Source organism: Schistocerca nitens, chromosome 3 (assembly GCF_023898315.1).
Source record: "Schistocerca nitens isolate TAMUIC-IGC-003100 chromosome 3, iqSchNite1.1, whole genome shotgun sequence".
Lineage (NCBI taxonomy): Eukaryota > Metazoa > Arthropoda > Insecta > Orthoptera > Acrididae > Schistocerca > Schistocerca nitens.
Window position 1 is genome coordinate 68,096,308 of NC_064616.1, and position 16,605 is coordinate 68,112,912.

Consider the following 16,605-nt stretch of genomic DNA (forward strand, 5'->3'; position numbering starts at 1 on the left):
GTCCTTAGAAAATGTAGTCCATCAACAAAGGAGGTGGCTTACAAAACACTCGTTCGACCTATACTTGAGTATTGCTCATCAGTGTGGGATCCGTACCAGATCGGGTTGATGGAGGAGATAGAGAAGATCCAAAGAAGAGCGGCGCGTTTCGTCACAGGGTTATTTGGTAACCGTGATAGCGTTACGGAGATGTTTAATAAACTCAAGTGGCAGACTCTGCAAGAGAGGCACTCTGCATCGCGGTGTAGCTTGCTCGCCAGGTTTCGAGAGGGTGCGTTTCTGGATGAGGTATCGAATATATTGCTTCCCCCTACTTACACCTCCAGAGGAGATCACGAATGTAAATTAGAGAGATTAGAGCGCGCACGGAGGCTTTCAGACAGTCGTTCTTCCCGTGATCCATACGCGACTGGAACAGGAAAGGGAGGTAATGACAGTGGCACGTAAAGTGCCCTCCGCCACACACCGTTGGGTGGCTTGCGGAGTATAAATGTAGATGTAGATGTAGAAGTGATTTCAGGCATTCCCCAAGGTAGTGTTGTAGGCCCTCTGCTGTTCCTTATTTATATAAAAGTTTAGTGTTGTAGGCCCTCTGCTGTTCCTTATTTATATAAAAGTTTTGGGAGACAATCTGAGCAGCCATCTTCGGTTGTTTGCAGATGACGCTGTCATTTATCGACTAATAAAGTAATCAGAAGATCAAAACAAACTGCAAAAAGATTCAGAAAAAATATCTGAATGATGTGAAAAGTGGCAGTTGACCCTGAATGACGGAAAGTGTGAGGTCATCCACATGAGTGCTAAAAGGAACTCGTTAAACTTTGGTTACATGATAAATCAGTCTAATCTGAAGCCGTAAATTCAACTAAATACCTAGGTATTACAATTACGAACAACTTAAATTGGAAAGAATACATAGAAAATGTTGTGGGAAAGGCTAACCAAAGGCTGCGTTTTATTGGCAGGACACTTAGAAAATGTAAAAGACCTAGTAAGGAGACTGCCTACCATACACTTGTCCATCCTTTTTTAGAATACTGCTGCGCGGTGTGGGATCCTTACCAGGTAGAACTGACAGAGTAAATCGAAAAAGTTCAAAGAAAGGCAGCACGTATTGTATTATCGCGAAATATGGGGGAGAGAAAAGATACAGGATTTGGGCTGGAAATCATTGAAAGAAAGGCATTTTTCGTTGCGACGCAATCTTCTCACTAAATTCCAATCACCAACTTTCTCCTCCGAATGCGAAAATATTTTGTTGACACTGACCTACATAGGGCGAAACGATCACCACGCTAAAATAAGGGAAATCAGAGCTTTTATGGAAAGATATAGGTGTTCATCCTTTCCGCGTGGTATAAGAGATTGGAATAATAGAATAGTGAAGGTGGTTCGATGAACCCCCTGCCAGGCACTTAAATGTGATTTGCAGAGTATCGATGTAGATGTAGATGTCGAAGTAGATGGTGTGGGGACAGGAAGTTAATCAAGATTGAAGCCAGGAAGTAGTGAAGGATGTGGTGCAAGAATAATTCTCATCTGCATAATTCAGAATAGATGGTGGTGGAGGGACGGATACAGATGGCAAAGTGTGTGAAGCAGCCATTGAATTCAAGTAAGTTATGCCACTGGTTGTTCAACTTTGCTTTTGGCCACAGTTTGGCAGTGGCCATTTATTACAGTGGACATCTTTTTGGGTGCCATACTGACATGAAAAGCTGTGCAGTTATTGCAGCAGAGTTTGTGTGTGACACAGCTACTTCCACAGGTGGCCCTTCCTCTGATGGGGCAGAAAGGTGCTGGCTAGGTAGATTCAGCAGGACTTGCATCTGGGGGTTTCACATGCGTATGATCCTACAGGTTGGCAGCTGCAGTGGTATACAGATGGACTAGGCTGTTGTATAGGTTGCGTGGGTAATGGAATATCTCTTTCGGAGGGGTGTTCCTGTCAACAGCTTAATACTTCTGCTTTCCAATGAGTGGTCTCATTTAATCCTAAAGAATTTTATCATTACATATTTCAGTTTTATCATAGCACTGTAAATTTGCTTAAAGTCTCCAGCTTCCAGTTTTTTGTAGTATTTTGGGTTGTTGAAAGTATCTAGGCATCAATGTATTGCATGCTCATCAAAATGCTATTTCTGTGTAACAATCTAAAATATTTCAGTAAGGCGTTTTGTGTTCAATTATAAACACTGTTTTTAGTATCCCCTCATAATGATTACCCCATTTGATTGGTTATACAAGTTCGTATTAGTATGATTATCATTTCAGCTTCAACATTTTGTATTTAATTTGCTTAGCATTTCCATAAAGAAATTGTATTTAGTTATGAAGATCTTTTATTCTTTGGGATGATGATCCAGCTGAAGTAATGTTCCTGTCTTTTTGCTAAGAGTGCTGTAGAAAACATCATTTACAAATATACCAATAATTTTTAATGTTTTGCTTCATATAGTGCGCAGAAACTAAATAAAAATATATTTTTTTTATTTTTGTACTCCATTTGAATCTAGAAATTAAATTATTATAGTTTAGTCAATGAAGGAAAATTGGGGAAAAATTTGTGTAGTCAAAAATTTTGCGTACAGTGGTTGGATGGGCCAGTGCTATGAACAACATACTAAAAATACCCACTGATGGGGTGCAAGTGGGAGGGAGGGGTCTTAAAGGTAACTTTTTATGTTATTCAAGAAACTCAAAAAACACTGGTTCTGAAGAACGTCTCCTAGTATAAAATAAAACTGCGTTACATTTCCTTCAAAGAAGGTTCTATTCATTTTTTCTCTAAGGCTAATAGTGACCATATTGCATGGGCCAGAAAAATCTCTGATTATTAAAAATAGTGTTTCTCCTTTCTTTTTTTAGTGCCTTTGTCCCGCACTTATGCAGGATCAGCACAACTAATTTATGGGGTGGGCGAATGCTCTTCCTGTCACCACATGGCACAACCCTCACCCCCTATATGTACCCCAACTGCCTGTGTAGATTTACTCATGTAGAAGTTTCCTAAATGTTTGAGAATCATGTAACTGAGGCAGGACTTGAGTACCCGCCCAGTATTCACCTAGTCAGTGGGGAAATAGCCTAAAAGCCACATCCAGGCCAGCTGGCTTACCAACCCTTGTCGTTAATCTTCCAACACCCATGGTCATCCCGGCAGGTATTAAAAATAGTTTCCTTGATATAAAATTAATGTTTATCATTAAGTGAAGTGGGTTAAGAAAAAATGTTAAATGTATGTATCCCATATAAATGTAGTAGAGTTTTACCAAGGGATAAATGGTGTTCCTGGGTGTAATAGGGGGGAGGATGTGAGGGTGGAGTGTATGATTGTGTGACAATGGAAGACACTGGATTGTGGTCATGCATTTCCATCCTCATAGGTCTGCAAACGGAAGACCGACCAGGCAGAGTCCCACTACATCAGAAGAAGCAGCTACAGGGTGCATCATTGTATCACAATGTTGTCTCGACCGTTAGGCACTGTGCCTCATGAATCATTGGCGAAGAGTAAGCAGATTTGCTCCTTGCAGGTGGGGGGGTTATTTTTCACAAAGTGTGCTATAACATTTTGTGGAATACAGATAAGAGTTATTAAGAAATGCACATGGTCAGAATCTGTGTGAATCTCTGCATACTGTTCTATGCTCTAGACAGGATGGCAGCTGTATCATTCTTCTGGCAAAATCAAATTCCCTCGCCATGAGTGCTGCTTGCTTTTCAGTTTACGGACACTGCGTCTTCGCTACATTTTTTGTCCAGTTCCCTTATGTGAGGAGACAAAATAACTTCACTGACCTCCTGTTTGTATGTGAATTTATTATTAGTTTATTGAGTATGTATTTGGAGTTGTCAGACGAGTTATGTAAAAACACCCAACTGCTGGAACTGTTAACGGCCTACCACACTGAAGAACCTGTCTCAAGTGTATCATGCTGCCAGAAAGCATTTGTCAATGATGATTTCCATATCTCAACTATTAATGGCTGGGATATTATACAGCCTGCAAAATATTTATTTTCTGCTCTTTCATTACTTCACCACCAAGTGACAATAGGTTACATGGCTTTACAACACTGTCGATAATGCACAGCAGCAAAGTGCCACATTTACTGATCTAGTCCCTTTCTCACCAACACACTACATAGGTTGCTGACATCACACTTAGCAAATGAAGAACTTCTCAGCCATTTTTACATATTTTACGTGAAAGCTCATGTAACAACTGCAAATAACCACTTAATTAATGAGTTATATGAAAAGATAGATTACTGCTTATTGTAAAAATGACATGTGAAGTTGCAGACAGGCACAATTAAGACACTTAACACACAAACTTTTGGCCACAGCCTTTGTCAGAAATACACACACACACACACACACACACACACACACACACACACACACACCATTCATTCACACAAGCAAGCACACCTCACATGCATACGACCGCCAACTCCTCCTGAGCTGCTGTAGTTTGCAGTTACGGTAATTAGCAATCTGTCTCCTTGCGTTGTTGATATTCCTACCTGGAGAGTCTGTTGTTTAATTAATGAATTGAAAGTGGCTCATCTGTATAAAAACAAGCCAGTGAAGCTGTTTTCTCCTCACATAAGAGAACTGAATGAATTGAAAGTGGCTCATCTGTATAAAAACAAGCCAGTGAAGCTGTTTTCTCCTCACATAAGAGAACTGGACAAAATACCAGAAAGGTATTGTCTGTCTGCAAACTGAAAACTGAGCAGTGCTTTTAAAATTGCCTTTCAGGTAAGACTGTTACAGCTTCCATATAGGATTGCTGAGAATCAATTTGCCCTCTAGCAATGTAGAGCAGTGTGCAGGGTTATGCAGATTCTGTCCATACGCATTTCTTATGTTAGTATTACTAGCAATACCTACCTGTATTCCATGTAGTGTTAACACATTTTGCGAAAAATAAACCCTTCTTGGCATGTTGGTGCAATTAGTGGGGTAGAAAGAGTGAGATCTCACCTGCTCACTCTTCAGTTTGCAGACCTACAAAGGAGGGGTGTGCTAGACAACAATGGTGATGTAACTTCCCTTGTGCTTAAGATACGCCCCACCTCCCCTCCCATAACCATTCCAGCCTGTCGCACCACAGAACATAAATTTCTCTCTTAATATGATTCTGCTGCACTTAGATGTGGTACACAAATTTAACATTTGTTCTTAAACCACTTCGTTTAATGATAAACGCTAATTTCATACCACTGAAAATTTTTTAATAACTTCACCATTTTTGTCTCCTGCTACAAGGAAACTATTAGCCCTAGAGAAAAAAATGAAGAGAGACTTTTTGCAAAAAATTTGATTTCGTTTAATTTTGTATGGGAAAAATGTTTGCTAGAAGTCACAGTTTGAGTTATTCAAGAAAAACGTAAAAAAGTACTGTTTAAATATACCACACCACTACAGTTCCACCCTGTCAGTCAGGATTTTTAATATGTTGTTCATGGCACTCCCTCTTTCCATAGCACAAAAATTTGTGACTACACGAATTTTTTCACTATATGGCCTTCCTTGGTCTTGGTTGGGTTATTAAGAGGCTCGGCTGTCTCAGTAGTTTACAAAAGTGGTGTATCTTCTATTGTTGCATATTTTTGCAGCTTATGATGATGCCTTAGAAAAAGCACAGAAAGTAAATATGAAAGTGGAATCTATTAATCTACAAATAGAAGGCGAAGTTGGTAAAAAAGTTGACACAGCCCGCAAACAGCTTGATGAAAGTAAAAAGAAACTAACGAAAAAGCGCCAGGATATAGGGAAAACAAATGGACTACTTAAAACTGCTGAAAGGTAAGTGGCAGTAAACATCATCTGTTAGGTAACATCAAAATCAATTTATGAAACTGTGAAAAGTCTCTTTTTATTTGGGAACAAATGTACCAGTAATATTCCTTCAAGCTTTTACAATTAAAGTTCTAGTAGTTCTGATGATCAGCTGTTGGTAATAATTTTATTACAGTCAAGGTAAAGAGCAACTACAGATGAACGTCCTCTTACTTCATGCCAGTGGAAAACACAACTACTTTTTTCCTGTCTCTGGCTTGCCCTTGGGTAAGAATTTTTTTTACTTCTGTCTGTACCCACTCACATTGCTTTCCTTGTTTATTGTTATCCACAAAATTCAGTATTCCTTACTTTGTTCCATCAGACTTCACTGAACAGTCAGTGTTGTCTTTATTTTGATTTCTAAGAGTTTTTCCAACTCAGGCCAATGATATTTGTACTCCAGTACTAAGATTCTGATTTGTCTGCAGTGATGAAGTTTCCAGGATAAACTCAGCACTGATTGAACAGACATTGTTTCAAGTTTGGAGGCTCCTCCAGTCCTTCCATTGTTCAGCCATAGAAAAGTGTGGATTGAAAATTGTTCTGCAAGATTCAGACCTTCATTCTCCTTTTTTCCTTCAGTTTCCAGATGGGTCATGGGTCTGCAAAGGCTGCTCTTGCTTCATTCATTCTTTGAGTATGTGTGTTAGCACTTCTTTTCACTGTGATAGAACTACTAGATACTAAAACGTATCAGATAGATTATATAATGGTAAGACAGAGATTTAGGAACCAGGTTTTAAATTGTAAGACATTTCCAGGGGCAGATGTGGGCTCTGACCACAATCTATTGGTTATGACCTGTAGATTAAAACTGAAGAAACTGCAAAAAGGTGGGAATTTAAGGAGATGGGACCTGGATAAACTGAAAGAACCAGAGGTTGTACAGTGTCTCAGGGAGAGCATAAGAGAACAATTGACAGAAATGGGGGAAAGAAATACAGTAGAAGAAGAATGGGTGGCTCTGAGGGATGAAGTAGTGAAGGCAGCAGAGGATCAAGTAGGTAAAAAGACCAAGGCTAGTAGAAATCCTTGGGTAACAGAAGAAATATTGAATTTAATTGATGAAAGGAGAAAATATAAAAATACAGTAAATGAAGCAGGCAAAAAGGAATACAAAAGTCTCAAAAATGAGATCGACAGGAAGTGCAAAATGGCTAAGCAGAGATGGCTAGAGGACAAATGTAAGGATGTAGAGGCTTATCTCACTAGGGGTAAGATAGATACTGCCTACAGGAAAATTAAAGAGACCTTTGGAGATAAGATAAACACTTGTATGGACATCAAGAGCTCAGATGGAAACCCAGTTCTAAGCTAAGAAGGGAAAGCAGAAAGGTGGAAGGAGTATATAGAGGGTCTATACAAGGGCGATGTACTTGAGGACAATATTATGGAAATGGAAGAGGATGTAGATGAAGATGAAATGGGAGATAAGATACTGCGTGAAGAGTTTGACAGAGCACTGAAAGACCTGAGTCGAAACAAGGCCCCCCGGAATAGACAACATTCTATTGGAACTACTGACGGCCTTGGGAGAGCCAGTCCTGACAAAACTCTACCATCTGGTGAGCAAGATGTATGAAACAGGCAAAATACCCTCAAACTTCAAGAAGAATATAATAATTCCAATCCCAAAGAAAGCAGGTGTTGACAGATGTGAAAATTACCGAACTATCAGTTTAATAAGCCACAGCTGCAAAATACTAACACGAATTCTTTACAGACGAATGGAAAAACTAGTAGAAGCCGACCTCGGGGAAGATCAGTTTGGATTCCGTAGAAATACTGGAACACGTGAGGCAATACTGACCTTACGACTTATCTTAGAAGAAAGATTAAGGAAAGGCAAACCTACGTTTCTAGCATTTGTAGACTTAGAGAAAGCTTTTGACAATGTTGACTGGAATACTCTGTTTCAAATTCTAAAGGTGGCAGGGGTAAAATACAGGGAGCGAAAGGCTATTTACAGTTTGTACCGAAACCAGATGGCAGTTATGAGTCGAGGGGCACGAAAGGGAAGCAGTGGTTGGGAAGGGAGTGAGACAGGGTTGTAGCCTCTCCCCGATGTTATTCAATCTGTATATTGAGCAGCAGCGAAGGAAACAAAAGAAAAATTCGGAGTAGGTATTTAAATCCATGGAGAAGAAATAAAAATTTTGAGGTTCGCCGATGACATTGTAATTCTGTCAGACAGCAGAGGACTTGGAAGGACAGTTGAACGGAATGGATGGTGTCTTGAAGGGAGGATATAAGATGAACGTCAACAAAATCAAAACGAGGATAATGGAATGTAGTCGAATTAAGTCTGGTGATGTTGAGGGTATTAGATTAGGAAATGAGACACTTAAAGTAGTAAATGAGTGTTGCTATTTGGGGAGCAAAATCACTGATGATGGTCGAAGTAGAGAGGATATAAAATGTAGACTGGCAATGGCAAGGAAAGCGTTTCTGAAGAAGAGAAATTTGTTAACATCGAGTATAGATTTAAGTGTCAGGAAGTCATTTCTGGAAGTATTTGTATGGAGTGTAGCCATGTATGGAAGTGAAACATGGACGGTTAATAGTTTGGACAAGAAGAGAATAGAAGCTTTCGAAATGTGGTGCTACAGAAGAATGCTGAAGATTAGATGGGTAGATCACATAACTAATGAGGAAGTATTGAATAGGATTGGGGAGAAGAAAAGTTTGTGGCACAACTTGACCAGAAGAAGGGATTGGTTGGTAGGACATGTTCTGAGGCATCAAGGGATCACCAATTTAGTATTGGAGGGCAGCGTGGAGGGTAAAAATCATAGGGGGAGACCAAGAGATGAATACCCTAAGCAGATTCAGAAGGATGTTGGTTGCAGTAGGTACTGGGAGATGAAGAAGCTTGCACAGGATAGAGTAGCATGGAGAGCTGCATCAAACTAGTCTCGGGACTGAAGGCCACAACAACAACAGAACTACTAGGATAACAGAAATAGTAGGCTTGTCTTAAGTCTATATAGTTTCTGGCCATTGATTCATCCTTAGTGTTTATCTGCTTATCTTTGTTTCTTAAAATGTTGTTTTGATGTTGTCTTGGGGGCCCCATTTTATGCCTTTTATGTTATGTGGAAAGCCATTGTTCATGGCAGTCTTGTTTGAGATGAAACCTAATCAGAAAGAACAAGCAGATTAATTCCATTTCTGAATTTGTTGGAAAGTGATGGGAAACACCACACTTGTATTGAACATCCAAGTCCTGATACATTTTTTTACTAAATTTTCTTTTTATGGTATTGCTTGAGCTTTTAATGACTGTGCTATTAGCCTACTGAACTGGTGACAGGAGGGAAAAAGGACTGATGGAGCATAATTTTCTTCTCATATCAACAACTCCCCCTGCCCCCCTTCCCAGCAGGCTCCCATCTGTTTAGTGAGTATATGCTTGACCAACACTGAGTTCCAGCCCTTGTAGCACTACTACCCATTCCTTGCTGCAAGCCCATCCTTCTCCTGTTGTGACGTGGGCTTGGCAAATAACCATTGAGCAGGATATTTATAAATGGGAAATTACCCAGAGTAGTTTTAACACGCCAGTTACAAAAATCTGGACAGTTACAAAAAAAGTACTTCTTAAGTATTTTTCTGCTAGAGTGTATAATTTAGCAATTAAAGTAAAGGAATAGGATGGTGCTCCCACTATTAAAAGTTAGTAAATGTTCACACTTGCCTTTATTACGTGGAACAAAAGATGAGGAGAGAAGCATGTTGTTTTACTAGCATTCAAACTAGATCAACCAGGGAAGGGTATGTGTTGCTGACAACTGCTTATAATTTATAATGTCCTTTTTGTTTTTACCAGTTCTACTCTTCATTCATTCTCTCTCTCTCTCTCTCTCTCTCTCTCTCTCACACACACACACACACACACACACACACAGCCCACACCCCACACCCCACACCTTGCGTTAAACAGCTAGGTAGTGATAACCCAGTACGAAAAAAAAATTACCTGAAGATGATCGCTTTGTAATGTAACACAGTTTATAATCCTTATCAAATATCTGAATATTATTGTAGAGTGATTATTGATAACAAAACTGTTACTGAATATATTAAACAGCTGGCATGTGTTTCTAGATGAAAAATGTATTCTTAATTGTTAAACTGTTTTTAGTAAAACAAAGAAATTTCAGACTGACTATAATTTTCTCTTCTGCTCCTTTCTTTATCTACTTTCATATGACTGCACTACGGTAAAGATAAAATGAGAACTCTAAAATAAGAGATTTAATAACAAAGAATCAATGCACAAGACGTAAGAATCATTAGATTTCGATACTAGTCAATTCCTAGAGAATCCACAATTTGTGGAACTGGGAATCAGATTTGGCGTGTCACACGTCCCAAACTAAAATCATTTTGGATAAACTTTATGTACTTTAATTCCAGTTATTCTAAGTAAATATTAGTGCATCTGGTATTATAGCAGATCGGTAGTAGATGAAATTCGGAATGAGTGGCGGGTAATTCCAGGTAATTCATGCAATTCTGTTGGTTATTTAATCAAACGGAATTGGCAACAGTGGTCTAACTGTCTGACAGTCATTCAAGTCTACGTGCAACACCCCTGTGGGTCCAGGGGTTAGAATAGGCCTGAAGTATTCCTGCCTGTCGTAAGAGGCGACTAAAAGGAGTTTCACACGTTTTGACCTTATTGTGATGGGCCTCTGTAGGGTTTGACCTCCTTTCTTTAAAATTTTCCCAAAGAGCAAGCCAATTGGGGAAGGGCGCCTCAAGGTGCATCGTGTCCATCGTGCATTGAGATCTTTAGCCCACTTTCTCGTCGTTGCATTGCAGTCCTGCCCATTCTCTCTCTCTTGGGTGAGGACACCTTCCTGGGTGCATTTTCCACCATGCACCATGCAGTGTCGATTTCTGCGTCGACGATGACCATAGACTTCTTTGCACCTGATATCCAGCACGGTAGCCAGTCCGTATTGGTGGAGCCGCCATGTACCCTGTTGGTTGTAGCCCCCTGACCACACAGGGATCGCTCTGCTGATGCCTGAGCCATTAACTCCCCACATATGCCAAGGGGTAGATGCCCATCCCCCTGGGGCACTGAGACTCCTGGCAATGGCCATCCTGCCAGGTGGCCTCTGCTGCGGTTCGGTGGCACCCTTGTGGAGGGCCCCTGGTCAGAGTGGGTGGCATCAGGGCGGATGACACACGATGAAGCATAGTCCATCATCTCTCGCTGGTGGTGAAACATGAGCAATCTCTAAACGATCATGAGCTCAATTCAATGCACAGAAGTATGACCCCAAATCGTTCCCTTCCCTGGCCACACCATGGGAGGAATGTCAGGCTAAGGATAGCAGCAGATCTTATTCACCCTGCTACCTTGTATGTTCAAGAGCTGATGGGGCCTCTTTCATGACAATGAAGCCTCAGTTTTTTGTTGAGCATTTAGATAAAAAGTTCAAGGAGGTGGAGGGCTTGTCCAAAATGAGATCTGGGGTCAGTCTGGATCAAAACAGCATCCTCTGCCCAGTCACGGGAGTTAGTCACTTGCGACAAGCAGATGTTTCTGTAACCATCATGCCCTGTAAGAGCTTAAATATGGTCCAGGGTATCATATTTCACAGAGACCTTCTTTTACTGTCCGACGATGAGCTGCGTGCCAATTTAGAGTGGCGAGGTGTACATTCCATCCAGCATGTCCACCGGGGTCCGAGGGATCCCGAGAAGGTCAAGGTGATGGTGTACAGCTGTGATGTAAAGCCCTATATCCCTGCCCTGATGCAGTGCCTTAAGTGCTGGAAGTTTGGCCATATGTCGTCCCTCAGTGTCACATGCATCACATGGCGGATGCCCATTACACCCCAATACACAATGTGTCCCACCTCCCATCTGTGTCAACTGTGGAGAATACCATTCACCTTTCTCTCCAGACTGCAGGATTCTCCAGAATGAAAGGAAAATAATGGAGTAAAAGACCCTGGACCAACTGACCTACAATGAGGCTAAGAGAAAATTTGAATGCCTGCATCCTGTACATAAGACGTCGTCTTGCACCGCTGCTACAACAGTTCTGACCCCATCAGCTCAGCCATCCCTTGCAACCTCTCAGTTGGAAGACTACACCTACCCCCTTGATGGTGGGGGGGGGGGGGCATTCCCTCCCTATTGCTCCCACACCACTTACTTCAGGAGCAGCAACACCCCCCGCCCCACCCCCCACCCCCCCACCCCCCCACCCCTTCCCCCAAACCATCTGGGATGTCTACCCCACTTCTAAGCCGGAGAAGCATAAGTCTTCTTCGGCTTCTCTCGCTAGGAAGAGGTCCCTTGGGTCACTCCCTTCCACGTTTCTGCTAGTGGGAAAGGAGACACCTGCCAGTGGTTGTGAAGAGCTCAAAAGCAGCTGGTCGTAGGGCTTCATGCTCATCCTCAATCCCAGAGGTTTAGTCAGTGAAGTCCTCCCAGCCAGGGAAACCCAAGGAGCAGTGAGAGAAATCCGAAAAGCAGACCCTTAAGACGAAGGTAATAGTGGTGGCACCCACACCACCACTACCTACAAGCTCTGCATCTGAGGATGCGGTGGAGATTCTGCCGTCTGCTAAGAACCTAGATCTCGCAAGACACTCAGACACAGTGGATATAGACTGCGAAGGCAATATGTCGGTGGCAACTGGTGACCCTGAGGCGTAAACTGCCTCACAGAATGTTTCACGCCTTTCCAGTCTAATGATCACATAATCATCCAGTGGAATTGAGGTGGTTTCTTCCACCTCCTGGCTGCACTATGGCAACTGTTAAGCTTGACACCTGCTATCTGCATTGCCCTTCAGGAAACCTGGTTCCTGGCAATGCGGACCCCTGCCCTCTGCAGCTATAAGTGATATTACAGGAACCGTAGCAACTATAATAGAGTGTCGAGTGGAGTTAGCGTTTATGTCTGAAACACAGTCTGTAGTGACACTGTGCCTCTTCAAACCCCTCTTGAAGCTGTGGCTGTCAGAATAAGGCAGATGCAAGAAATAACTCTATGCAGTGGGGAAACTTTCACCTCTGCTGTCACCGTTGAACCTCCCACACTCGCTGACATCGATGTGATGGTGGAGCAGGTGACTGCAACAATTCTTTCTGCAACAGATAACACGATCCCTCACTCTTTAGAGTGCCCCCCGGCGTAAGACAGTCCCTTGGTGGCTAGCGGGAGTAGCTGAAGCAATTAAGGAGCGTCTGCGAGCTTCACGGCGGCATAAGTGGCACCCTTCCCTGGAGCACCTCATGGCCTTTAAACAGCTCATTGCCCGCATCCACCAGCTTATCAGAAGATGGCAACAGGAATGTTGGAAGAGAGAAATCTCGATCGTTGAGTGGTATACATCACCTTCCCAAGCCTGTGCAAAGATAAAGCATCTTTTCAGGTACCAGACCCCAACAGGTGTTACCATAAATGGTGTGTTACCTACCGACGCAAACGCAATTGCCAAGCACTTTGCTGAGCACTTCACTGGAGCCTCTGCATGGGAGAATTACCCCCCAGCCTTTTGCACTCTCAAATGCTGGCTGGAAGGGAAAGTCCTCTCATTCACTACATGCCACAGTGAATCCTGTAACACCCCATTTACAGAGTTGGAGCTCCTTAGTGCTCTTCTACATTGACCCAACACAGCTCGTGGACTTGATCAGATCCACAGCCAGATCATTAAATATCTCTCATCTGACTACAAGCGACATCTCCTCGTCATCTTCAGCCGGATGTGGTACGATGGCGTCTTTTCATCGCAATGGTGGAAGAGCGCCATCAGTCCAGTGCTCAAACTTGGAAGAAACCCGCTTGATGTGGATAGGTATTGGCCCATCAGCCTCACAAACGTTCTTTGTAAGTTTCTGGAACGTATGGCGTGCCGGCAGTTGGGCTGGGTCCTGGAGTCATGTGGCCTACTGGCTCCATGCCAGGGTGGCTTCCGCCAAGGTTGCTCTACCACTAATAATCGTGTGTCCCTAGAGTCTGCCATCCGAACAGCCTTTTCCAGGCGCCAACACCTGGTTGCCGTCATTTTTTAGTTATGTAAAGAATACAACACGACCTGGCAACAATGTACCCTTGCCACATTGTGTGAATGGGGTCTTTGGGACCTGCTTCATATTCTTCTCCAAAACTTCCTGTCACGCTGTTCTTTCCGTGTCCATGTTGGTGCCTTCCATAGTTCCCCCCATATCCAGGAGAATGGAGTCCCGCAGGGCTCTCTGTATTGAGTGTCCCTCCATTTTTAGTGGCCATTTACGGTCTGGCAGCAACTGTTGAGCCCTCCGTCTCACTTCCTCTGTATGCAGACGACTTCTGCATTTTGTACTGCTCAACCAGTACTGGTGTTTGTACTGCTCAACCAGTACTGGTGTTGCTGAGCATCGTCTACAGGGTGCCATCTACAAGGTGCAGTCATGGGCTCTAACCCATGGCTTCGAGTTTTCCACCCTGAAGACATGTGTTGTGCATTTCTGTCGTTGTCGTACTGTTCATTGGGAACTAGCACTTTACCTTAATGACGATCCACGCTTCCTCATCTTCATCAGCTTAAGCGGAAGTGCTGGCAGCACCTCAATGACCTCCGCTGCTTGAGCAACACCAACTGGGGTGCAGATCACTCCACACTGCTGAAGCTCAGCTAAGTCCCACATTGACTATGGGAGTGTGATTAATGGTTCGGGGGCACCCTCAGCACAGAGTTTACTCGACCCATCATTGCACCATTGCGGAGTTCGTCCAGCGACAGGAGCTTTTAGTATGAGTCCGGTGTCAGGCATACTGATGGAGCCTGGAGTCCCTCCATTGAAGATCAGACGTGCACAACTGCTTGCCAGTTACATCGCAGACATTCGTAGCTCTCCTGAACATCCTAATTACCATCTTCTGTTGCTAACCAAGGTGATTCACCTCCTTCATAGGTGGCCCAGGTCAGGGCTAAAGATGGCAGTTCGCGTGTAATCGCTTCTGTCTGAACTGGAGGCCTTCCCTTTACCACCTCTCCTCGAGGTCCAGTCACATGCACCTCCGTGGTGTAGCTGTACGCCGAGGCTTTGCCTGGACCTTTCGTGTGGCCCTAAGGACTCCATTAACCCTGCAGCTCTCCCCTGTCGTTTCCTCTTGATTCTTGAAGTTTTCCGGGGCTCTGAAGTGGTTTATACCAATGGCTCAATGGCTGATGGTAATGTTGGCTTCGCCTTTGTCCACAGAGGCCATATTTAACAGCATTCCTTTCCCAGTGGCTGCAGTGTATTCACTGCCGAGCTGGTGGCCATATCTTGTGCACTTCAGTATATCCGTTCATTCCCAGAGGATTCGTTTCTTCTGTGTACTGACTCCTTCAGCTGCCTACAAGCTATCAACCAATGCTACCCTCGCCACCATCTGGTAACGTCCATTCAGGAGTCCATCTATGCCCTGGAACAGTCCCACCGTTTCGTGGTGTTTGTGTGGACCCCAGGTCATGTCGGAATCCCCAGCAACGAACTTGCCGACAGGCTGGCCAAACAGGCTACGCGGAAATCGCTCCTGGAGATGGGCATCTCCAAACCTGACCTGCTTTTTAACTTATGCCTCAGGGTTTTTCGGATTAGGGAGACTGAATGGCATAACAATACACACAACAGACTGCATGTTAGTAAGGAGACTGTGATTGTGTGGAAGTCGTCCGTGTAGGCCTCTTGCAGGGAATAAGTTGTCCTCTGCCAGCTTCGCATTGGCCACACTTGTGCGACCCACGGTTGCCTCCTGTGCCGTGACGACTCACCTCAGTGTCAGTGCAGCGCCTGGTTGACAGTGGCCCATATTCTGGTGCACTGTCCCACTTCGACTGCCCAGCAACGAAATCTTGGATTACTGGACTCGTTGCTGCTCATTTTATCTGACAACACCTCATTGGCTGATTTAGGTGTATGTTTTATTCGTGAGGGTGGGTTTTACCATTTGATCTAAGTTTCAGCACATGTCCTTCGTCCCTCTGTGTCCTCCACCCTAGTGCTTTTAGGGTGGAGGTTTTAATGTGCTGTAGAGTGGCTGGCTTTTCCTTTTTATTATCATGGTTGGCCAGCCACTGTTATCTGATTTCTTGTTTTACTGTCTTCTGTTTCTACCATCTTTCTGTTGTTTCTTTGTCCTCTTTTGTTCCTTTTAGTGTTCGTTGCCTTTCATTCATTATTGTTCTTATTCCTTTCTTTTCGTTTTGTGTGATGTGTCTCGTCTGTTTTATTCTCACACTTGGGGCATTTTTTTTTATTAGGAACAAGGGACTGATGACGTCATAGTTCGGTCCCTTCTCCCTTCTTTCAAACCAACCAGCCTATGTGCAGTATAACATCTGTGTTATTTACAGTGTTGCAGACAACAGACTATTACACAGCTGCAATATGGTAAAAAAAAAAAAAAAAAAAAAAACCTGATTGGAACTTTTCAGATTTAAAAGGGAAAGGAGTAGTTTGTAAATATTGTTCCAAGGAATACAGACAGGCACATTACAACAAAATGGAGTTAGTGCGCTCGAAATTGGACTATGGAAGCATAGTTTACTCCTCTGCTCAGCCCTCTATTCTTCAGCGTCGCGACTCAATCCACCACTGTGGATTACGTTTAGTGTCTGGAGCTTTTTATGCCAGCCCTGTGGAAAGTCTTTATGCTGAGACTGCTGAACCTCCGCTGTCCAATCGGCGAGCTGTCCTTCTGAGTCGTTATGCTAGCCATCTGTCTTCCATGCCTGTTAATCCGGC

General features: G+C 43.2%; 1 protein-coding gene across 1 annotated transcript in view; it reads left to right on the plus strand.

Moving 5' to 3' along the window:
* The window catches only part of LOC126248027 (structural maintenance of chromosomes protein 4-like), a 245,003-nt gene that overhangs the window by 156,560 nt on the left and 71,838 nt on the right, over window positions 1–16,605 (plus strand). Inside the window, exon 15 of the mRNA XM_049948624.1 lies at window positions 5,631–5,820. Within this exon, the coding sequence (XP_049804581.1) occupies window positions 5,631–5,820 (190 nt within the window). The remainder of the gene's footprint in view (window positions 1–5,630; window positions 5,821–16,605) is intronic.